Source organism: Schistosoma haematobium, chromosome 4 (assembly GCF_000699445.3).
Source record: "Schistosoma haematobium chromosome 4, whole genome shotgun sequence".
Taxonomy (NCBI): domain Eukaryota; kingdom Metazoa; phylum Platyhelminthes; class Trematoda; order Strigeidida; family Schistosomatidae; genus Schistosoma; species Schistosoma haematobium.
The window spans coordinates 39608616-39629040 of record NC_067199.1 but is presented as its reverse complement, the minus strand read 5'-3'; the positions used below and the strand labels follow the sequence as shown (position 1 = coordinate 39629040).

Below are 20425 nucleotides of genomic sequence, written 5' to 3'. Positions count from 1 at the left end.
CTCCATCAAACATTTCCGGCACACCGTAGAAGGACGTCAATTCATCTTATTCACCGACCACAAGCCCTTAACGTATACCCTGCATACCAAGTCTGACCGCTACTCACCACGAGAGTGCAGACATTTGGACTATATCTCCCAATTCACGACAGACCTTCGTCACATCAAAGGCGAGTCGAACTATGTTGCCGATGCCCTATCACGTATCCAAGCGAATGCAATTACTTTACCGGTGCTCGATCTTCCTGCTATGGCAGCCGCCCAAGCAAACGATCCCTGTTGTACAAAAGCACCACAATCTACGTCCCTTCAGTGCCAGGAAGTACCACTAGCTACGAGCTCAGATACTATCCTATGCGATACGTCTACCGGTCTTCCCCGACCCATCGTACCCTCTTCTTACCACCGTCTCGTATTCGATGCCCTGCATGGATTGTCTCATCCAGGTATCGCAGCTACATTACGTCTCATCGCTGCACGATACGTCTGGCCGTCCATGAATAAAGATGTCCGTATGTGGGCAAAGCAATGCTTACGATGTCAACGATCAAAGTGCACAGGCACGTAGCCGCCCCCTTGGCATGTTCGCTACGCCTGATGCTCGCTTCGATCACGCTCATATAGACATTGTAGGACCACTACCATCATCGCATGGGTATGATTACATGTTCACGTGCATCGACCGTTTTACAAGATGGCCCGAAGTTATACCCATCACGCCTATTACGGCGGAGACAGTTGCCCACCGCTTCGTAGAACGATGGATAGCGCTATATGGTTGTCCCTCGACTGCCACGACCGATCGAGGACAACAATTCGAGTCCGCGTTATTCTCCTCACTTACCCGGCTGCTTGGTACGGAACGCATACGCACTACCGCCTACCACCCAGCTTCAAATGGTTTAGTTGAACGGTTTCATCGCCAACTTAAAAGTGCTCTTCGAGCACACGAAAACGACAATTGGTACGAAACCTTATCGCTCGTCCTCTTAGGCATCAGAACGAGCTTGAAGGCAGATATCCAATGTCCCGCCGCTGAACTGGTATACGGCACGACATTGCGTCTGCCTGGGGAATTCTTCACACCACGGAGCAGTAACGGTTTCGGTAAATCAGACTACGTCCACCAACTGTCTGCATTTATGCGAACACTGTCTCCGGTGTCAACTCGTATACAACATCGACAGGTCGCTCGCCCTCGAGTTATCTACCTGTTCACATGTTTTCATACGAGTAGATTCGGTACGCAAACCATTGCAACAGCCTTACGAAGGACCTTTTCACGTGATCTCTCGTTACGAAAAGACCTTCAAGGTTGATCGACACGGCCGCGTCGAGATCGTCAGCATTGATCGTCTCAAACCAGCACATGTCGGTGACAGTGCCCTACCAGATAACTTGAAACTCAATGCTAGACCTATCAAACCTACTAGCGGGATCCTTACATCTACTTCAGGTCCCACGCTAGATACATTAGAGACCTCATTCTCACGTCCCGGTCAACAGCACGTGTCATCTGCGCCATCTACGAACGAGACTACCGTCTCACGTTCTGGTCGCCGAGTACGCTTACCTGTACGCTTTCGCGACTAACTGCACAGTCAATAACGGATACGGTGTAGGATTATTCCTATACTACATGCATGCTACACTTTTCTCTTTTTCTTTGATTTTTTGTATCCTGAGCCTACGCCACCGACCATCGCCCGTTTGGTATCATCGACTTCAGTCAACCTTGGCGAAAGCTGGCCTGATCACCCACGCTCTTGTCAACGCACTCAGTTGATAAATTGGTTTCGAATGTTTGGCATACATATGGTCTCGAACCTGGTTGCTATGGTCGTTTCTGGTTCCTCGGCTCAACGTGGTTTCGTCCTACGTCTGCAGCGTTTTCTGGTCCGATTCCCTACGAACACAATCTTCAGATCCTGGATACAAACCACTCTGGTGTGGTATGCTAGCTCGAGCAACAAATACAGCACACTTCTCCCGGTACCGTTCTCCGTGAAAGACCTTCGTTGGCAACTCGAGGATCAACGAACGCTTCCTGTTCCGCCAATCCTCTTGTCCTACAATTGCACATTAGCCGATCAGTCCCGCAAATAAAACCGCTACTTATCGAAAGTGTAAACCCTTTCTAGCATGGGGCTCCTGTAGTGACCTACTTTTATCACGAGAATGCGATTAGTTTAATGAAAACAATTATTATTATTATTATTATAACCAACTGTACCAATGATTGTTTTACTGTGCTCGTTTGTTTAACTGTGCTAAAGACAGCCATATTGCTCCTCCGTTATTCTTCACTATAGTGGTGACTCACCAGTTGTAGATTGGTTTCGAGTCCGAGTTGAATATGAACACTACTACAAAGAAACACGTGCTAAATCAATCAGAAGGCGAATGCGGGTTGGAACCAAGTTGTTTCGCGGTTCGTCACCCCGTTCGCACGTACTTTCTCATGCCGATTCCGCTTGTACCTTTTCTTGGCACGATCTCGGTATTCGTTCGATACCACGAGATCGTCAACGAAACAAACTTGGTTCCAACCCGCATTCGCCTTCTGATTGATTTAGCACGTGTTTCTTTGTAGTAGTGTTCATATTCAACTCGGACTCGAAACCAATCTACAACTGGTGAGTCACCACTATAGTGAAGAATAACGGAGGAGCAATATGGCTGTCTTTAGCACAGTTAAACAAACGAGCACAGTAAAACAATCATTGGTACAGTTGGTTATAATAATAATAATAATAATTGTTTTCATTAAACTAATCGCATTCTCGTGATAAAAGTAGGTCACTACAGGAGCCCCATGCTAGAAAGGGTTTACACTTTCGATAAGTAGCGGTTTTATTTGCGGGACTGATCGGCTAATGTGCAATTGTAGGACAAGAGGATTGGCGGAACAGGAAGCGTTCGTTGATCCTCGAGTTGCCAACGAAGGTCTTTCACGGAGAACGGTACCGGGAGAAGTGTGCTGTATTTGTTGCTCGAGCTAGCATACCACACCAGAGTGGTTTGTATCCAGGATCTGAAGATTGTGTTCGTAGGGAATCGGACCAGAAAACGCTGCAGACGTAGGACGAAACCACGTTGAGCCGAGGAACCAGAAACGACCATAGCAACCAGGTTCGAGACCATATGTATGCCAAACATTCGAAACCAATTTATCAACTGAGTGCGTTGACAAGAGCGTGGGTGATCAGGCCAGCTTTCGCCAAGGTTGACTGAAGTCGATGATACCAAACGGGCGATGGTCGGTGGCGTAGGCTCAGGATACAAAAATCAAAGAAAAAGAGAAAAGTGTAGCATGCATGTAGTATAGGAATAATCCTACACCGTATCCGTTATTGACTGTGCAGTTAGTCGCGAAAGCGTACAGGTAAGCGTACTCGGCGACCAGAACGTGAGACGGTAGTCTCGTTCGTAGATGGCGCAGATGACACGTGCTGTTGACCGGGACGTGAGAATGAGGTCTCTAATGTATCTAGCGTGGGACCTGAAGTAGATGTAAGGATCCCGCTAGTAGGTTTGATAGGTCTAGCATTGAGTTTCAAGTTATCTGGTAGGGCACTGTCACCGACATGTGCTGGTTTGAGACGATCAATGCTGACGATCTCGACGCGGCCGTGTCGATCAACCTTGAAGGTCTTTTCGTAACGAGAGATCACGTGAAAAGGTCCTTCGTAAGGCTGTTGCAATGGTTTGCGTACCGAATCTACTCGTATGAAAACATGTGAACAGGTAGATAACTCGAGGGCGAGCGACCTGTCGATGTTGTATACGAGTTGACACCGGAGACAGTGTTCGCATAAATGCAGACAGTTGGTGGACGTAGTCTGATTTACCGAAACCGTTACTGCTCCGTGGTGTGAAGAATTCCCCAGGCAGACGCAATGTCGTGCCGTATACCAGTTCAGCGGCGGGACATTGGATATCTGCCTTCAAGCTCGTTCTGATGCCTAAGAGGACGAGCGATAAGGTTTCGTACCAATTGTCGTTTTCGTGTGCTCGAAGAGCACTTTTAAGTTGGCGATGAAACCGTTCAACTAAACCATTTGAAGCTGGGTGGTAGGCGGTAGTGCGTATGCGTTCCGTACCAAGCAGCCGGGTAAGTGAGGAGAATAACGCGGACTCGAATTGTTGTCCTCGATCGGTCGTGGCAGTCGAGGGACAACCATATAGCGCTATCCATCGTTCTACGAAGCGGTGGGCAACTGTCTCCGCCGTAATAGGCGTGATGGGTATAACTTCGGGCCATCTTGTAAAACGGTCGATGCACGTGAACATGTAATCATACCCATGCGATGATGGTAGTGGTCCTACAATGTCTATATGAGCGTGATCGAAGCGAGCATCAGGCGTAGCGAACATGCCAAGGGGGCGGCTACGTGCCTGTGCACTTTTGATCGTTGACATCGTAAGCATTGCTTTGCCCACATACGGACATCTTTATTCATGGACGGCCAGACGTATCGTGCAGCGATGAGACGTAATGTAGCTGCGATACCTGGATGAGACAATCCATGCAGGGCATCGAATACGAGACGGTGGTAAGAAGAGGGTACGATGGGTCGGGGAAGACCGGTAGACGTATCGCATAGGATAGTATCTGAGCTCGTAGCTAGTGGTACTTCCTGGCACTGAAGGGACGTAGATTGTGGTGCTTTTGTACAACAGGGATCGTTTGCTTGGGCGGCTGCCATAGCAGGAAGATCGAGCACCGGTAAAGTAATTGCATTCGCTTGGATACGTGATAGGGCATCGGCAACATAGTTCGACTCGCCTTTGATGTGACGAAGGTCTGTCGTGAATTGGGAGATATAGTCCAAATGTCTGCACTCTCGTGGTGAGTAGCGGTCAGACTTGGTATGCAGGGTATACGTTAAGGGCTTGTGGTCGGTGAATAAGATGAATTGACGTCCTTCTACGGTGTGCCGGAAATGTTTGATGGAGCAGTAGGCTGCTAGCAGCTCGCGACCAAAAGTGCTATATCTCGTCTCCGTGGGAGTAAGGCGTCGTGAGAAAAACTCGAGGGGTTGCCAACTACCGGAGATGTTTTGTTGCATAACGGCTCCTATAGCAAAATCAGATGCATCAACCGCTATACTAAGCGTGGCTGATGGGTCGGGATGAGCGAGAAGTGTGACTTGCGCCAGAGCCGTTTTGATCTCTGTAAATGCAGTACGTGCGGTATCGTTCATTTCTAATTTGCGTGGGTTGCCGCGAAGTAAGTCGGTTAATGGTCGTAACCGTTCTGCCGCGTGTGGGATGAAACGATGGTAGAAGTTAACCAAACCGAGGAATGCCTTCAGTTCCTTGAGTGAGGACGGCACATTGTACTCCTTTATCGCTAGCACTTTGTCCTCGCAAGGTAGAATACCCTCTTGCTTAATGACGTGACCCAAAAATATTATTTCCGGTTTACCCAATTCACAGTTGTCCGAGTTGACTACTATTCCATTATCCGAAAGGCGTTGGAATAATAGCGTAAGATGTTGATAATGTTCATCTACGTTTGATGATGCAATTAGCAGGTCATCAATATAGACGTGAACAAAATCTAAGTCTCGTACAATGCTATCGATAAACCTTTAAAAAGTTTGAGCAGCATTCCGTAATGCAAAAGGCATTCGTAGGAACTCAAACAGACCAAAAGGAGTCGTGATAGCAGTTTTTCGATATCTTCAAGAGCGACTGGGATCTGGTGATATGCTCGTACCAGATCGATCTTAGAAAAGATAGTCGTGCCCTTCAGCGATGCTGTGATGTCATGTATGTGGGGGATAGGGTAGCTATCAAAGCGCGTAACTACGTTTAGTGCTCGGTAGTCGCCGCATGGTCTCCAACTAACCCCATCCTTTTTGCGCACCATATGAAGAGGAGAGGCCCAGGGACTGTGAGGACGAATAATACGAGAAGCTAGTAAATTTTCAAACTCACATCTAGCGAAGGCTAATTTGTCCGGTGCCAGTCGGCGTGGTCTTGCCGTGACTGGTGGTTCGCGGGTGACTATGTGGTGTACCACACGATCGGTCACCGATGAAACCTCCTCGAGTGGTTTAGTCAATGTGGGGAATTTATCGTCACGCGAATAAAAATTGCCAAGGATTCGTTACACGTTAGTGTGGGCTTTGCAGCTCATGAATTTATTGTTCGATTAGCTGCGGCCTACGTGCATCGACTAGCAATCCATAGTGCTGTAGGAAATCAATATCTAGTATGGCTGTGGGAACATCGGCAATGATGAACGTCCACAGATACTGTTGTCGGTCGCCCAGGTTGGCCGCGAGTTGTCGTGTACCATAGGTAGGAATGACTGAACCATTCGCAGCGCGTAGTCGAAGCATTGTGGCTTGCTGCTACCACGTGGTACGACAGAGACTTGGGCCCCAGTGTCTAATAGGAACCTAGCGTTTGTGCGGTAATCGTGCACATAGAATAAACGGCCAACCTGGGGGAGAGGGCCGGCGAGTACGGCCGCCTTGTATGAGCACGGTGCTCGATAATGGCGGCCGCCAGACGCGAAGGAACCAACACCAACCTTCACTCGCTTCCGGAGCCGCCTTTCGGCGTGGCTTGGAAGATGTCCTGGTTGGGCGAGTGGTGGCGGCTTTGCGGGAACGTGGACAAGCTCGGGTGACGTAGGGTTGGGGTATGTCACAACGGTCTCGAAAACTAAGACGTGTGTGGATACACCCTTCCCTGTCACCGTGAGCCGAAGAATGACCGGCGTCCTTGTTTACATTAGGACGTGCCGCTGAGGAAACTACATAGCTATCTCTGTTATTAGTCCTCGCTAAAATCTTGTCTGCTATGAGGGCGACCTGATGAAGTGGCGCATCCTCGAGCAGAGCCGTCACGGTTGATTGAATATAAGCCGGTAATGACTCGAGCCATAATTCTTTAACTATTTCAGGGTCGGCTGCTGTAGGTCCTGCAAGGGATTGCAGGCGCGTGAGGTGATGGCTTGGTTTAGCATCACCCAGAGGGTGACATGCTAACAATGTCCTCATTCGTTCCTTCTTCGATGGGAGGAAATGTCGAAGAATGGTCTCTTTGAGGCGATCGTAAGCATTGGGTACATTAGAATTGAGGACGACCTCACGTATAGCTACTAAATGGTCCCAAGTTTATTTCGTTGGTGATCTCGTGGTATCGAATGAATACCGAGATTGTGCTTAGAAAAGGTACTAGCGGAATTGAGATGAGAAAGTACGTCCAAACGGGGTGACGAACCACGAAACAGTAATGAAGAATAATAGAAGAGCATTGTGACTGTCTTTAGCACAGTAAAAGAATCATTGGTACAGTTAGTTATAATAAAAATTGTTTTCATTACACTAATCGCATTCTCTTGATAAAAGTAGGTCACTACAATTACCATCTAATCCTTTCGATATAATCTTGAATTCTCTAATTGTTCAGTAATTTACACCGCTAATCACAAACCTCAACCTTTTGTTTATTCATATTTATGATATTTTATAAGAGCTCTGCTTAGCACAACAATAATATTGCTTTAAATTAAACAAAAAAAATAAAGAGTTGTGGTAAGGTATCAATTTCATCTATTGGTTGATATGAAATCTAGACACAAAAGTAACAGTAGCAAATTGTAAAAAATACTATTTATTCAATAATGGTTTGAATAAATCCGCATGTATGTTAGATGTAGTCTAATAACTGAGCATATATAGTTCTTTTTTTTAAATATTAGTGTGATATTAATTCCATCTTTTAAATTTAATACCTTTTATGTTCAAGAATTTGAGAATCTAATTAAAGATTACGTCTCTCTCTAGCTGAACTTATTTGTTTAAAATCGATTCAATAAATTTCAGGATCATGAAAATATAAATGGAATATTAAAAGATCAATTTATTACGTGTGTTATTAATAATGTTTACAGTTATAAACATAGTGTTACATAACTCATATAGTTACAAAGAAACAAGATACAGAAGTTAAAGATTCCTCATATTAACCATTGCGTTTTTCCAACAACAACAAAAAAAAAAAAGAAAAAGGTCGATCTATATTTTTAATTGTACCGAATAATGAATTTTGAACGGCAAAAAGGATTTTGACGAAATTGATTGTTTGTCGCTTGTATAAAATTTTCTCTTACTGTCTCAATTAATAAAATCGACAGTATTATTTCTTTCATAATTAGTGTCTAATTGTGAACGAAATCGATAATAAGCGAATATAATCATTCCTATGAGGCAAATCACGTATATTGTACATACAATTTCTGAGCAAGGTGATGAGAACGTATTGATTAACGACTGTAAAATCAATAATAAATATAAACATAATGTCGGTATAGTTTAAAAATGGATTGATTAAGTTTAGGATAATTTTCATCAAGACCCATTGTTGTTTTACCGTAATTTGAAACAAATCAATGCATCACCTACTGATGTCTCGTAGCAACCACGATACTTTTATTTATTGCGTTAGAATACATTGGTCAATATAACCAACTTCAGTTATTCAGCATTTGCCTACAATGTGATCGATTGTTTGATTGATTTCATAGATCGTGCCCTTTAACTAAAGTCTTAAGAAATCCAATCATAAACCATTACTGACTAGTACACAATTGTTATTTTGATAAGTAGGTTTGAAGAAATCCAATTTTTTGAAAATCCACAACATCGTCGTTGTATATGGTGAAGTGATTTAAGTCAGAAATAGGTCACTGTTGTTTCTTGTTACTGATGCGTTTATCACCTTAATTGTGATTTCTTTTAACCTAGCACAATCATTATTCAATATAGAATCATCTTTTACTTGCATATATTCATATATAAATTTGCCAAGAATCCAACATAGTGTTTGATTTTCATAGATCTTAGATCAATCTGACATATCTTTTATTTTATGGATGAGTTCTAAACAAAGTACATAAATATTATTTATCATCGAAAATGTATCATAAATGCAATAAGAAAATTTTTTACACCAACCATGCCAGCTAGTCCGAAATGCATAAAGTATACAAGAATAATTTGACCATATGCACGTTGTACAAACGCAGAAAACAGAATAAGAGACCAAAACACCTGAAGCATTGATATACACATACACTGACACGCTAACAAAAAAAAGAAACGATTTCAATAAGTTGGATATTATATGTGGGTAAAAATGCAATATATAAGTTACATGGAATTACTTGATGACTGAAGTAGACGCATTACATTACTGGTTTGCTTAACAAAGCGATCGTGTGGGTGGTAGGCAAATGGAAACCATATCTACTTGGTCAACAATTCCGTGTTGAGACTGATCATAAGCCACTACAATAGGCAACATCAGTAGAAGATCCCCGAAAGGAAATAAACGCAATTTATGTTGCGCCTTCAGAAGTATGATTTCACGATTGATTACATCGTTTCCCCTTATGGTTGCTGTTTGTACCTCCGTTGCTTCCGTATATTAACTGTCCACGTTTAGTGGTTACTTTCTTGTTCTTTGTGTCTAGCAATACCTCTATTTCTCTAAGAAAATTTGCTTCCAATACCGTCTGTTGTATCCCTTTTATTACAATGAATGGATATTGCACTCTACATCAATTTATTTTGATGCAGCAGTCCGTCACCGCTAAAATTTCAAGCGTATGTACGCTCACCGTTTGTACGGCCTAATAATTTAACAGCGCCCTTTATCTATTAACCATTTCGCCGCGCCCGTTTCAACTAAGCAAACCAATTTTTCCCATTTACTCGTGTACATTGAGCCCTTATTAACTAACCCAACAACCTCAAGCGTCGTTTTAAGGACGAAAGGCATGTTGTAACGTCCAGACGGGTTTTGTTTCCGCTGCCTGGGGCAATCCCTTCTGTGATATTTGACCTTCCAACACTCAAATAACCTAACTTCCGTCTTCAAACTTCCTCGTGTCCCGCCAGTTGTTGTCGTAGATCTTTGGTCTGCACCTCCAAAGCGACTGAGGTTTTACAGTTATCCTTTGTCGATGATACGGTCAGACTCATCAGTTGTCTAGCTGCCCTAGCCATTTCCGAGATTTCTACTAGTTGTGCGGGTCTATCCACTCGTAGTTGTTGGGATATCTCCCCGTGGAGTTGCGACACCAGCAGTTGATCCTTAGATTCCTCGCCCAGTGCGAAAAACGCACGTCGATGCAGGTTAGTTAATGTAGATATCAATATTAGCCGGTTTCCGTGTGGCGCGAAACGCATAGCTCTAAACTATTATAATGCCACTTGAAAGTCACCCAAGCTGTCAAACTCCATCAGCAACCAAGAAGTGCGGACATCCCAAGATTCTTTCCCAACCACTTCAACGACTCCACCGGACGCTGCCTTCACCCCACCACGCAGCAGTGTCCCCAAGACTGTCACCCTCGCTTATTACTCACTCACACCGACCAGCTCCGCCACGGTCTTGGACAGTCTCAGATAGCTCCCGACGTTTCCATCCTCGAACGGCCCCGGCCGCAGCACTTTCATCCTGATTCTGGCAGTGACGCCAATCGTAAAACAAGGCAATTTTCAGAAGGAAAGAATATTCAGTGCGAAAAATCACAAAGTCTTTGTATAACACGTATACATAGCCTTCGACCATCCATTTGCATCTTGTGGTATGTTCTGCTATCTGAACTCTCTTCTTACCTTCAAGTGTCCTGTCTACATCGTGCTTTTGATGCATTAAAATGCTTCTCCGTCTAACGCTCGTGACAGCTTCAAGGCCATGTTCGGCTTCGCACTATTTGCAAGCAATCCTATGAGTGGCATCCACCACCCTAATACTAGGTAATCGCCAAACACATCATAATTAGTGTTCATTAAAAAAGCGTTTTATTAGAAATGCAAGGATTCTTACTGATGTATTGGTATTATTACTTGACGAAATCTAGTCAATAAGAGTGAAAGTATGATTGGGTGTATATATTTAACCGTCAGTGTTTTTATGGTCAAACTGTCGTCTGATCACCACAAAAGCTAACTTATTAAAGTATTAACCCTGTGTATTTGTAACTACTTGGCTAATACCTTTAGTGCTTAAGGAAATTCAATCCTTAATGATATGTATGAGGTAGAAAACATGATCCAATGGTTACTTTTTTCTACATAAATAAACAAATTTAACGTTACTGACATAAAACATGACATCCCCACGTTCAGCCTTTTATTAAGGTGAGTCCATATCACTGAAATCAAGAAAGGAAAACAACTATTGTGGATCTATTGACTTTGTGAACCCCCATGGTTTAGAGATTAGTTTATCTAAATTCGGAGAATGCAGTCATATACCTGATAAATAGACAACCTATTTGAACAGCTAGTGAGTATATCAACTTTTATAGTCCTGACAACACATTTATTATTGATAATACTCATTGCTTACTATAATATCATGCATTAAGTACATGAAATCACATCGTCTATATTTTATTACTAAAGATAACATTTTACAGACTAATAAATTAAGTAGGTCTGCGCTTCTTTTAAATAACGTTAGTCCTATCAAACGGTGACTAACGCATCATACTTTTAAATACTTTGTCTCAGGTTCGAACAATACTTTACCTACTTTGGTTTATAGACTACGTTAATAGCACTAGGATCTAGTAGAGAGTGAGATTAAAGTCATTCTGTATAACAGTAGCATTTACAAAATATGCTAACAAATTAGGAATCAATGAATGTAGTTCGTTAATCTACGTTGATATGTCAACTAGAATATCATTGGAAATCGTGAGGACATTTCAGAAAAATGCACCCTAGATTATTGAATAATGATACAGTAACAAGAGAATTAACAAAGGATAGATTGAGTTACAATGTATATCACTAATTAAGTACATGTCCATAGACTAAAGGAATCTGTAACACATTTATTTGATAACACATAGTGATAGTATTTAGTTTCCAAGATCTCAGCAAGCAAAGGTAGAGTTAAAAGCTTACGACATAAGTATTGGAATTTGGAGACTGACCAGTGAAGTACAGCTCTAAAACTTCCGTACCATAACAATTTGAGTTGAAAATGCTGAGGCGCCTTTAAAGTAGCTATATATGATTATACTGGGATGGTAAGATGGTGAAGTAGCGCGCAATTATTATAGATTACCAAGTTTTGATTGCCTATCGGTATCAACACACAGCAAAAATGTAATTTACAGCTAATTACGGTACTTTGTAAATGAATCACATTATAATAAATTCAATTATCACAAGAAAATACGAATACATAACAAAACAACCTAATAATAATACACTTACACGACAATAGAAAGAATGTTTTCGAATTCCATGATGAATACATAGTTATTCCAGGGCCATAGGAATCGATAAGCATACGTAATGATTGTATAATACAACTCATTAAACCGTATCCTAAACCAGAGACATAAGCGACTGTAAGATGATCAAGTTTTACAACATTATTATTATTATTAATATTGCCACTATTACTATTATCATTCGAAATATTATGATCATAGTCGTTTGTTATTACAATATTACTACTAGATATTTTTCTATTTCTTGTTAAATTTGGAACTTCATTTCTTTCAGTTTCTCCTATTCCATTACTATGATTATCAATAATGTTGTCGTTGTTAATTCCATCAGCCAGCTGTGGCCTTGAAATAGTAGTAGTAGTAGTAGTAGTAGTAGTAGTAGTAGTAGTAGTAGTAGTAGTAGTAGTTGAACTACTTACAATCAGCTGAAGGCCGGATTCAGCTTTGCTATAAAAGAAACAAAAAGTAAAAGTGAATAGAAAAACATGTGAGAAAAAGCACTTTTACATAGTACATATGTGTACATGTGTGATTTATTACTTAACGAGGATCAACAACTTTCTTATCTAAACAATTTGGATTTCAATTTCATCTTAAGTACGATGCAGTTGTACATGAATAATAACTATTGATAGCGAATACAGTCAATCTGTACGATTTTATCTCTCATTTAACGTTAAAGTGATCTTGAGTATTTTTAAAGGTATGATGGCGGTTGATACTTCCTAGTTTTCCATGTCGTGGATGAATACTTTTTCTTGAAGTATTTCAAGAATACAACTGGATTAAAGATGCTACTGGCAAACCGGGATTGTGACAAAAGTATAGAAGGGACAACTGCTCGATGTCAATTCTACAGCCTATTATTGAGCAGTATTAGACTTGATGTTTGAAGGAAATGCCTTACTACCGTTAAACCCCATTGCAGTTAGCAGTACAACTTCGCCCTCGCACCCAGAGGAACAATTCCCTCAGTCAAGTTAACCTGACTTATTCATGGCGACTCTTGCGCCCTATCACTACGTCAAGGCAGTAGCTACGGTTAGGAAGCATCGCAACACAAGCATAAATATTACTTAAATGTAAGCATGTGTCAAATGTTTTATACAGTCGTAATTTGATTTCTATCATGACAGAATATACATATAAAGTGATTGTCTTAAGATGAGCCGCCCCACTCACTAAAAGTAAATAGCTTTGATAATAAAAAAGTAATACAATCGACAAAACAAGGACGTACATAATCAATAAAAAGAATAGAAATCGTAGAATTTCTTGGAATAACACACCAATAAGAATCCCAAATGCAAGGTAAGCTCGTAGTGGAGTGACTATAAACCACATCACAGATGTAATAAGTAATGACACCAACCAGAAAAATCCACTAAATTAAATTTTAAAAAAGAAAGAATTGAAAAATAGAAGATATGACAAAAAACAAGTGTCTCAAAGAGGGGATTAGCACTGAATCATATTAATGGCTGGTAGATTTTAATATCGATAGTATACTGATCGATGAGTTAAAGTTGTTTTTCCTTTATGAAGCCATCAGCAAGAATGATAAGTTATTATCAGCGGCGCATTAGACACATATATTCAAAAATGAAATATATGCCTAGGAGCCCATATATAATAACAATCTATTTCCATAACTGTATCATTGTTCGTCTTGCTGTGCTAAGGAGGTGTGGTAACTTGGACCGATGCATGTATGTGCCTGGTCCTACGTTGTAACTGACTGACTGATCATTGATAAAGAAAAAGAAGTTCTTACCATATCCTCGCAAAACGTAAACAATTATGCTCTATTTAATAGTATTTCCTAATTCGTGTGACCGTAAGCATGTTACTGGGCATTTAGTTTATATATTTATGTATCATTAGATTTTAAATACGATGACGACCTGAATCCAATATCAAGTTAACACTTTTTATTGGTAAATTTGCAGTGGTCATTTATATGAAAAAGATTAATTATCTTTCAGATATCTGTTCTATATCTTATTTTGTAAATTGTTTTGACACATGTTCACCCAAATTTTTATCTTCCTTATAACCAGCGAGTGAACAATCTTTATTACTTTATTTTCATAAGTTATTTCAATTTTATTATCTTTTAGTGACTAAGTAGCTGTAAATATTGATTGACTTTTAGTACCTCTTTTAATGACACAATAATTTTGTATTTTCATTATCGACCATTATATATAGAGAGAGAATAACCATAAACTAATATTTACTTTAAGCAGTTGAACAGTGATTGGTAGTGGAATCCATGATGTGTGTTTCTTAGCATTTGGGACTCGTCAACTGATAACGCCTGCATCTGTGCTGATATTCACGCCGATATTCAGACCCAGTATATTTGCTCCGAATACCCAAAGCGTTATCCACCTAGCTACTGAGTTCAGATAGTCACTCAATTAATGGTAATCCCCTTAGGATGTAAGTATGCCGAAAGAGACCATTCAATTGAAGTCATCAGCATAAACGGGAGGATGTAGATCACTCCTATGGATGAATTATTATTTATTGCTGCCACAAAGAAACACCAGTAGTTATCACATAGTTCGTAAAACTTAGTAAAAATACACCTTATCATTTTGAGGTATTTTGTTGCTAGAAATAAACTAGTCTGAATTCGGAGGGATGACACAGTAGAGTTAAGGTATATGAGCTAAGTATATTAATACAAACCACGGTTGCAGAACCAAATTTTGATTCACATTGTTTAAAATTACAGGCCCCAATGCGAATTAGCTTTTGGTCCAGATTTTACACTCATGTTTTTTCTCTGATAGTCAAGAACGAGTTCGTGTTGAAACCCTTATCTATCCGGAGACAAAAGTGAGATAAATACGCCTAAACGGAAGTACCTACGAAAAGACTTAAGTGTCCGGTTAAATTGTCAAAAATTAGAGGCTCTAAGACATTACAGTATGGCTTTTGAATACCTGCACTGAAGATTTACAAGATCAGTTGTTAAACATGTATGAACTGGACAAGACAAAATTTGACAAAAGTTTGTTAAAAGTAAATCCTATATAATCGTTGTGTACTTGGTTGTCTGAAATGATCGACTGTGACCTGGGACACTTTTAAAACTGTTGAACTAAAATTTCGAAGTAGTTTACTAATCTCCTGAGGGTTGTAAGTTTTGCTCATAAATGATGAAAGTTACAAGAAAAACTTCAAAATACCATATTAAAATGTCTCAAAAGGCTTTCCAGCAATACGAGCAAACGTATGCAAGAAAATTGAGAGTTGTCTGAGCAAACAGGAAACACAGTTAAACATAACTTTAATGAAATTGTAATGAATACCTGGCTGTGAGTAAAATGACTTTTGTTGGACAATTGGCGACTGTACATAGGAAAAGAACTAAACAAGGACCCACTCCAATAAGAGTACAGCCAACTCCCCCCAAATAAGTCATTCGTTATATTCAAAAAGCATAGAAAATTGAACTGGTATCTAGAGATATAAAAAAAATACAAAGCAAAGAACCAAAACTATAACAGTAAGTTTTGAATAACGTTAACATTACATCCAACGGTGTCATGATTCCTTTGATGGTTCTTTGGAATATGAAAATGAATACCTCCAAAAATAAGCAGAAATTATATACAGAATAGTCACTATCGAAGAGGAATACTACAAAAACTTTTTGTGGTAGATATCTGAACTGTAATGGATGGACGAAATAAAATTGGTAAGTATTTCTTTGTTCTATTTGTAATGCTTAAGAGGCCACTGAACAATGGTAGCAATCCTTAATCTGATTCAAACAGAAGTTGCATTTCCAATACTATAAAAAAAGAGGTTGAGTTGTGGCTTACTAGTTTGTGTTTGATTTTTGGCTACCGAGTCAGGAAATAAAGTTTGCATGATCAAAAACGGTCTTAATAACCAAACATGAGGTTCGCTTACAGATAAAGCATAAAGTCAGTGAGTTACAGTATTTCCAGTCAGCAAAAACAGCAGTAAATCTACCGAAAGTATGACCATAATTTACAAAGATACTAGATATTAACAGACATGAAAGAGGGTCTATTTTTACCACCTTAAAATACAGTAAGGACCGACGGCAATCGAAGAACAAATTGACAGTCAGTTATTCCAAAAACCAGTAGTAGTAACTAAATACGGCTTAGAACAAATCAGTTAACGAAGTTGCAAAGTTACTTAAGTATACAAGTAATACTTTATTTATTTATTTCAACACATAGATATTGGTACAAGGAGGCATCAAATACATATACGCCACAGAGATCTCATTTGATATGTGTGAGGGCTGTGATACTGCCCGGGTGCCCAAACTGAAGCAAATAATACTAACAGCTGACTAATCTCCAACCACTACCTAACTGAATTATAGCGGTCCAGGAGGTGAATGACGAATCAACATCGATCCTATTACCCGCAAAGATACCGGACTTGTGAAAAACCTTAAGATCAAAGTTCACCTGATAATAAATTAATATGAAATTCACAAGGAAATTAACTAGGATTAACTAGCAAGAATGGGATAAACTGACATAAAGAAGTGAGGGAGCTTGAGGATGATAACCTTTTCAGTTAGCACTATGTAGACAATTGAGAAGTGCTCAGCTTCCGTTGTGGTAATATGGTACAAGGTATAGTTATTATGGATCATCTTCAGCTGGATCATCATGACTTGTTAAATAAAACCCTCCGTGGTTGAGTCCTTCCATGCACCAAAACTTTTGACTTTTGTATTCCTCTAGTTTGTTTTTCATTTCTTCACAATAATGTCATTTTGTGTTCGGTGGAATATTTTTGGTTACCAAATGTACCTTTTTGTAGAATAAACTAAATATATTTTCAACAGAATTAGTGTCAGGTGTCAAATTATCCGGTCTGACAATATCTAGAACCTGATTCAGAAAGACAATCAAATGCTTCTGGAATATAACTGTCTATTTTTGAAGTCCACATTGTAGTTCCATTATATTTTCTTACGTTTTAGTAAGTGAATCTAGCGATAATGGTATGTGTAGGAGTCGGGGATAGAATAACAGAAACAAATCAATTTTCGGATAATTTCAAAGTAAACCCATTGCATGATCACTGCTTGGCAGTTATAAAATCAAAATCCCCATTTTATTTTTAATGCAGTCCTAATATCCAGTACAACGACCGATATACAGAGCGTAGTATTTTTCATTCAGTTGAAGGCGGTTGAACACTTGATAAAATAGATAATTAGAACAAAAACAGACTAGGTACAACAGGGGTCCATATTTTCAGCCCTCTACGTTTCTCTAAACAGTTCAACTAACTTGCAAGCCAGGATTTTGTATATTCTCTTTCATATTCAGTAATGGCTTGGGTGGAAAAATGAAATGACAAGGATACAACTGAATGTGCAAGTCAATAAATATTTCCATGATTCCGTAAGTGCTACTTTAGATCAATTTTACATAGTGAATCAACTTAGCCCGAATGTTATTGTGGGGAACATACAATCGAAATACCATAAATATTCTGAATATGTGAGGAAATCATGGTAGTTTTGTCCAAAAGCAATTTATCAAAAACGCTTTCGCTACTGCTACTTTAAAGCAAAGTAACACGAGACGATTGTTGTTCCCGAATTAGTCTACCTGGAACATGAATTTGGTTTTTTCTCTTAAAGCTCATACAAGATGATGAGTTGTTGAGAAAAGTTTAGGGGAGCGTGACTAATTTGATCTGCTCAATCGCAAAGCTGTCGTGTGACGACAGTCTAAACTAACCTATTCCATTATCATATAGAACGAATTGGATTTCCCGAATTGCTTAACATCAACTTTGCACTTGACACGCTTTGATTTTCTTCGTCTTCCAAAACAGAGGGTTTATAAGTGAGCTGAAAAAGGCTAAATACCCCAAACTAACCAATTGTCAGCTGACGACCAAGTTTCAAATTGAGCGCCGATCATCAACACGATCCAAATTACATCTGTCGACACATTATAAAGTTAGATCAAGGGAGATCAAAACAGATCATCCAGCATTCTGTCCTTCACGAATTGATACTTTTATTAAATTATTTTTAAATTAGCTACAAACTGCGGTACACATTCCCTCTGCTGGTGTAGATAAAATCTATTTATTATCTCCATGTCGTTTATTTGTCCCTCTGACTCTTTGCGCAGAAATGTCATGAGGACTTTTGGGAAATTCATAAAACTACTAAGGACTCGTTAAGAGACGGAAGCATAAACTGATATTGTCTTTAATAAAGGCATCAACATGAAGAAACAGTTTAACTTAGAGTATAATACTTGCATTATATTCTCGTTGCGTCGTAGTGAGACACTGTCCATTTTGGGAGATTACTGAGTATTTGAAGGTAAAACTATCGTAATTGATTGGAGCGTCGCCACAACAATTGATCACTAGTAATCAATATTATTCTTAAGATCATACGCCTTATAACTCAACACCACAACCAAGACAAAGAAGACCACATGGGTCATCTGCTTATTCTTCATTCCAAATAAATTTACTCTCTCAGTTTAAATATTGCCATTGTCAATCTGAATTTCGGGTCTGTGTGGAAAATAGTGGGCTAAAGGCTCCCTCTACTAAAACCGTGTACAACTATCGTTGCTTAAAACGGTATATTTCTGTAGATCCTTCGTAACGATTATACTTAAGGCCGTTTTTACTGAGTAGTACGCCATAGCGTAGCATTCAATATCTGGTTTCTTGGGAGTCTTACAAGCAATTTTCCAATGACAATGTTACCAAAATATGGTCACAGTCGCGCACATTCTAATCAATTGTGTTTAGACACTTAACATATCACCATCAGTGACGTTCACAATATTAGGTACAATATATCCCTAACGATAAGTTTCTAAATAACGTTTAGTCATCTGGATATTATCAATGTTGATAATGTCACAGGTATTCAGTGTTTGACAACGCTTCTACCAGTAACACCTTCTAATATATTTCGTTCCCACCAAGAGAAATCAAAAGACAGAGTCGAGGAGACCGGAAGAGTATATTTGGCGATGACCAATATATCGGAATTCTCTGATCTAATCTGGCTAGCGATTGCGGTTGATGTTGAGCACGGCGTTACCACACGTGATCTGGTGCGGATGCCTGACCGAGCGCCTTCAGCTAGATGAGTCCACTAAAACATATGGTCAGCATCCAATGTCGAAAACTTAATGCTATTTATTTTGGGGATTTATTTACCGCTACAGATCACTCCCCCTAGTGGGGCAGTGACGACCCTAAGACGTGGCCAGCCAGAAGTTTAAACCCAACGAGTTTGTCGTTGGTAAACACTCTTCTGATAGCTTACTAAATTTAGCAGCGTCTGGTCGTCTTTCCTTACTATATGGGACGGAGGTACAACATAGTAAAAAAGAAAATGTACAATGAAAATTTCGGATCCTCATAAACGTCATCGTTCTTTTCCAGCCGTCCTGGAAAAGAAAAAGAAAATGTAAGTGCATGTCGAAATACACTCGTATGTGCGTAAAAACACAATGTCGGCGGAAAAAATGGAAAATAAACTCATGAACACGTAATAGCATTAAAAAAATTGTTTTTTTTGTTTTGTTTTTTTAAATAGAAATAAAAATATATAAGCATATTAAAATTGTTTTTTTTTAAAAATAATATAAAATGTCGAGAAGTGCCTTACGTGCAATAGTCGTTTAAATGTTCTGGAAATCTCACCCTTCTTCCAGAACGCGTCGTTTTAAGTTTATTTTCGGATACTGTCGAAGTATCATCGTGTGTGTTGGTTGTCGGATGAGGTATTATAAGTGTCGGAGTCGTGTCGTTCGATTGTACCGAAGGAAAATCGACGTGGATAGGATTTCCTTCTAAATACGCTGCTTTTAAGCGATCGATGCTGATGCTATCGTTTGTTCCGTTCTTATCGACTATATAGTACTTGGATTCACGTTGAAGAACTTTGAAGGGTCCTTCGTATGCTGATTCGAATGGTCGTCGATGCGAGTCTCGACGAATGAAAACGTGTGTACTATATCGTAAGCCAGGTTGAACGAAAACATCAGTTGATTGAGGTCGAGTGAAAGCAGGTTTAACTGAACGCATTGCGTTTGTAAGCCTGTTCGTGTAGGAGGTTAGATCCATGTTCATTGAAGAGGA

At 39.8% G+C, this 20425-nt stretch overlaps 1 protein-coding gene across 1 annotated transcript; it reads right to left on the bottom strand.

Annotated features, from left to right (window-relative positions):
- Positions 1-7631: 7631 nt before the first annotated feature.
- Positions 7632-18318, bottom strand: APH1B (anterior pharynx defective 1). The gene is made up of 6 exons (XM_051216381.1): positions 18040-18318; positions 15604-15754; positions 13521-13664; positions 12261-12727; positions 8979-9106; positions 7632-8294 (listed from the first exon to the last, which is right to left on the bottom strand). Exons 2-6 carry the CDS (start codon positions 15714-15716, stop codon positions 8139-8141), a joined length of 1008 nt encoding a protein of 335 aa, XP_051066971.1. The 5' UTR covers positions 15717-15754; positions 18040-18318; the 3' UTR covers positions 7632-8138.
- Positions 18319-20425: the final 2107 nt, after the last annotated feature.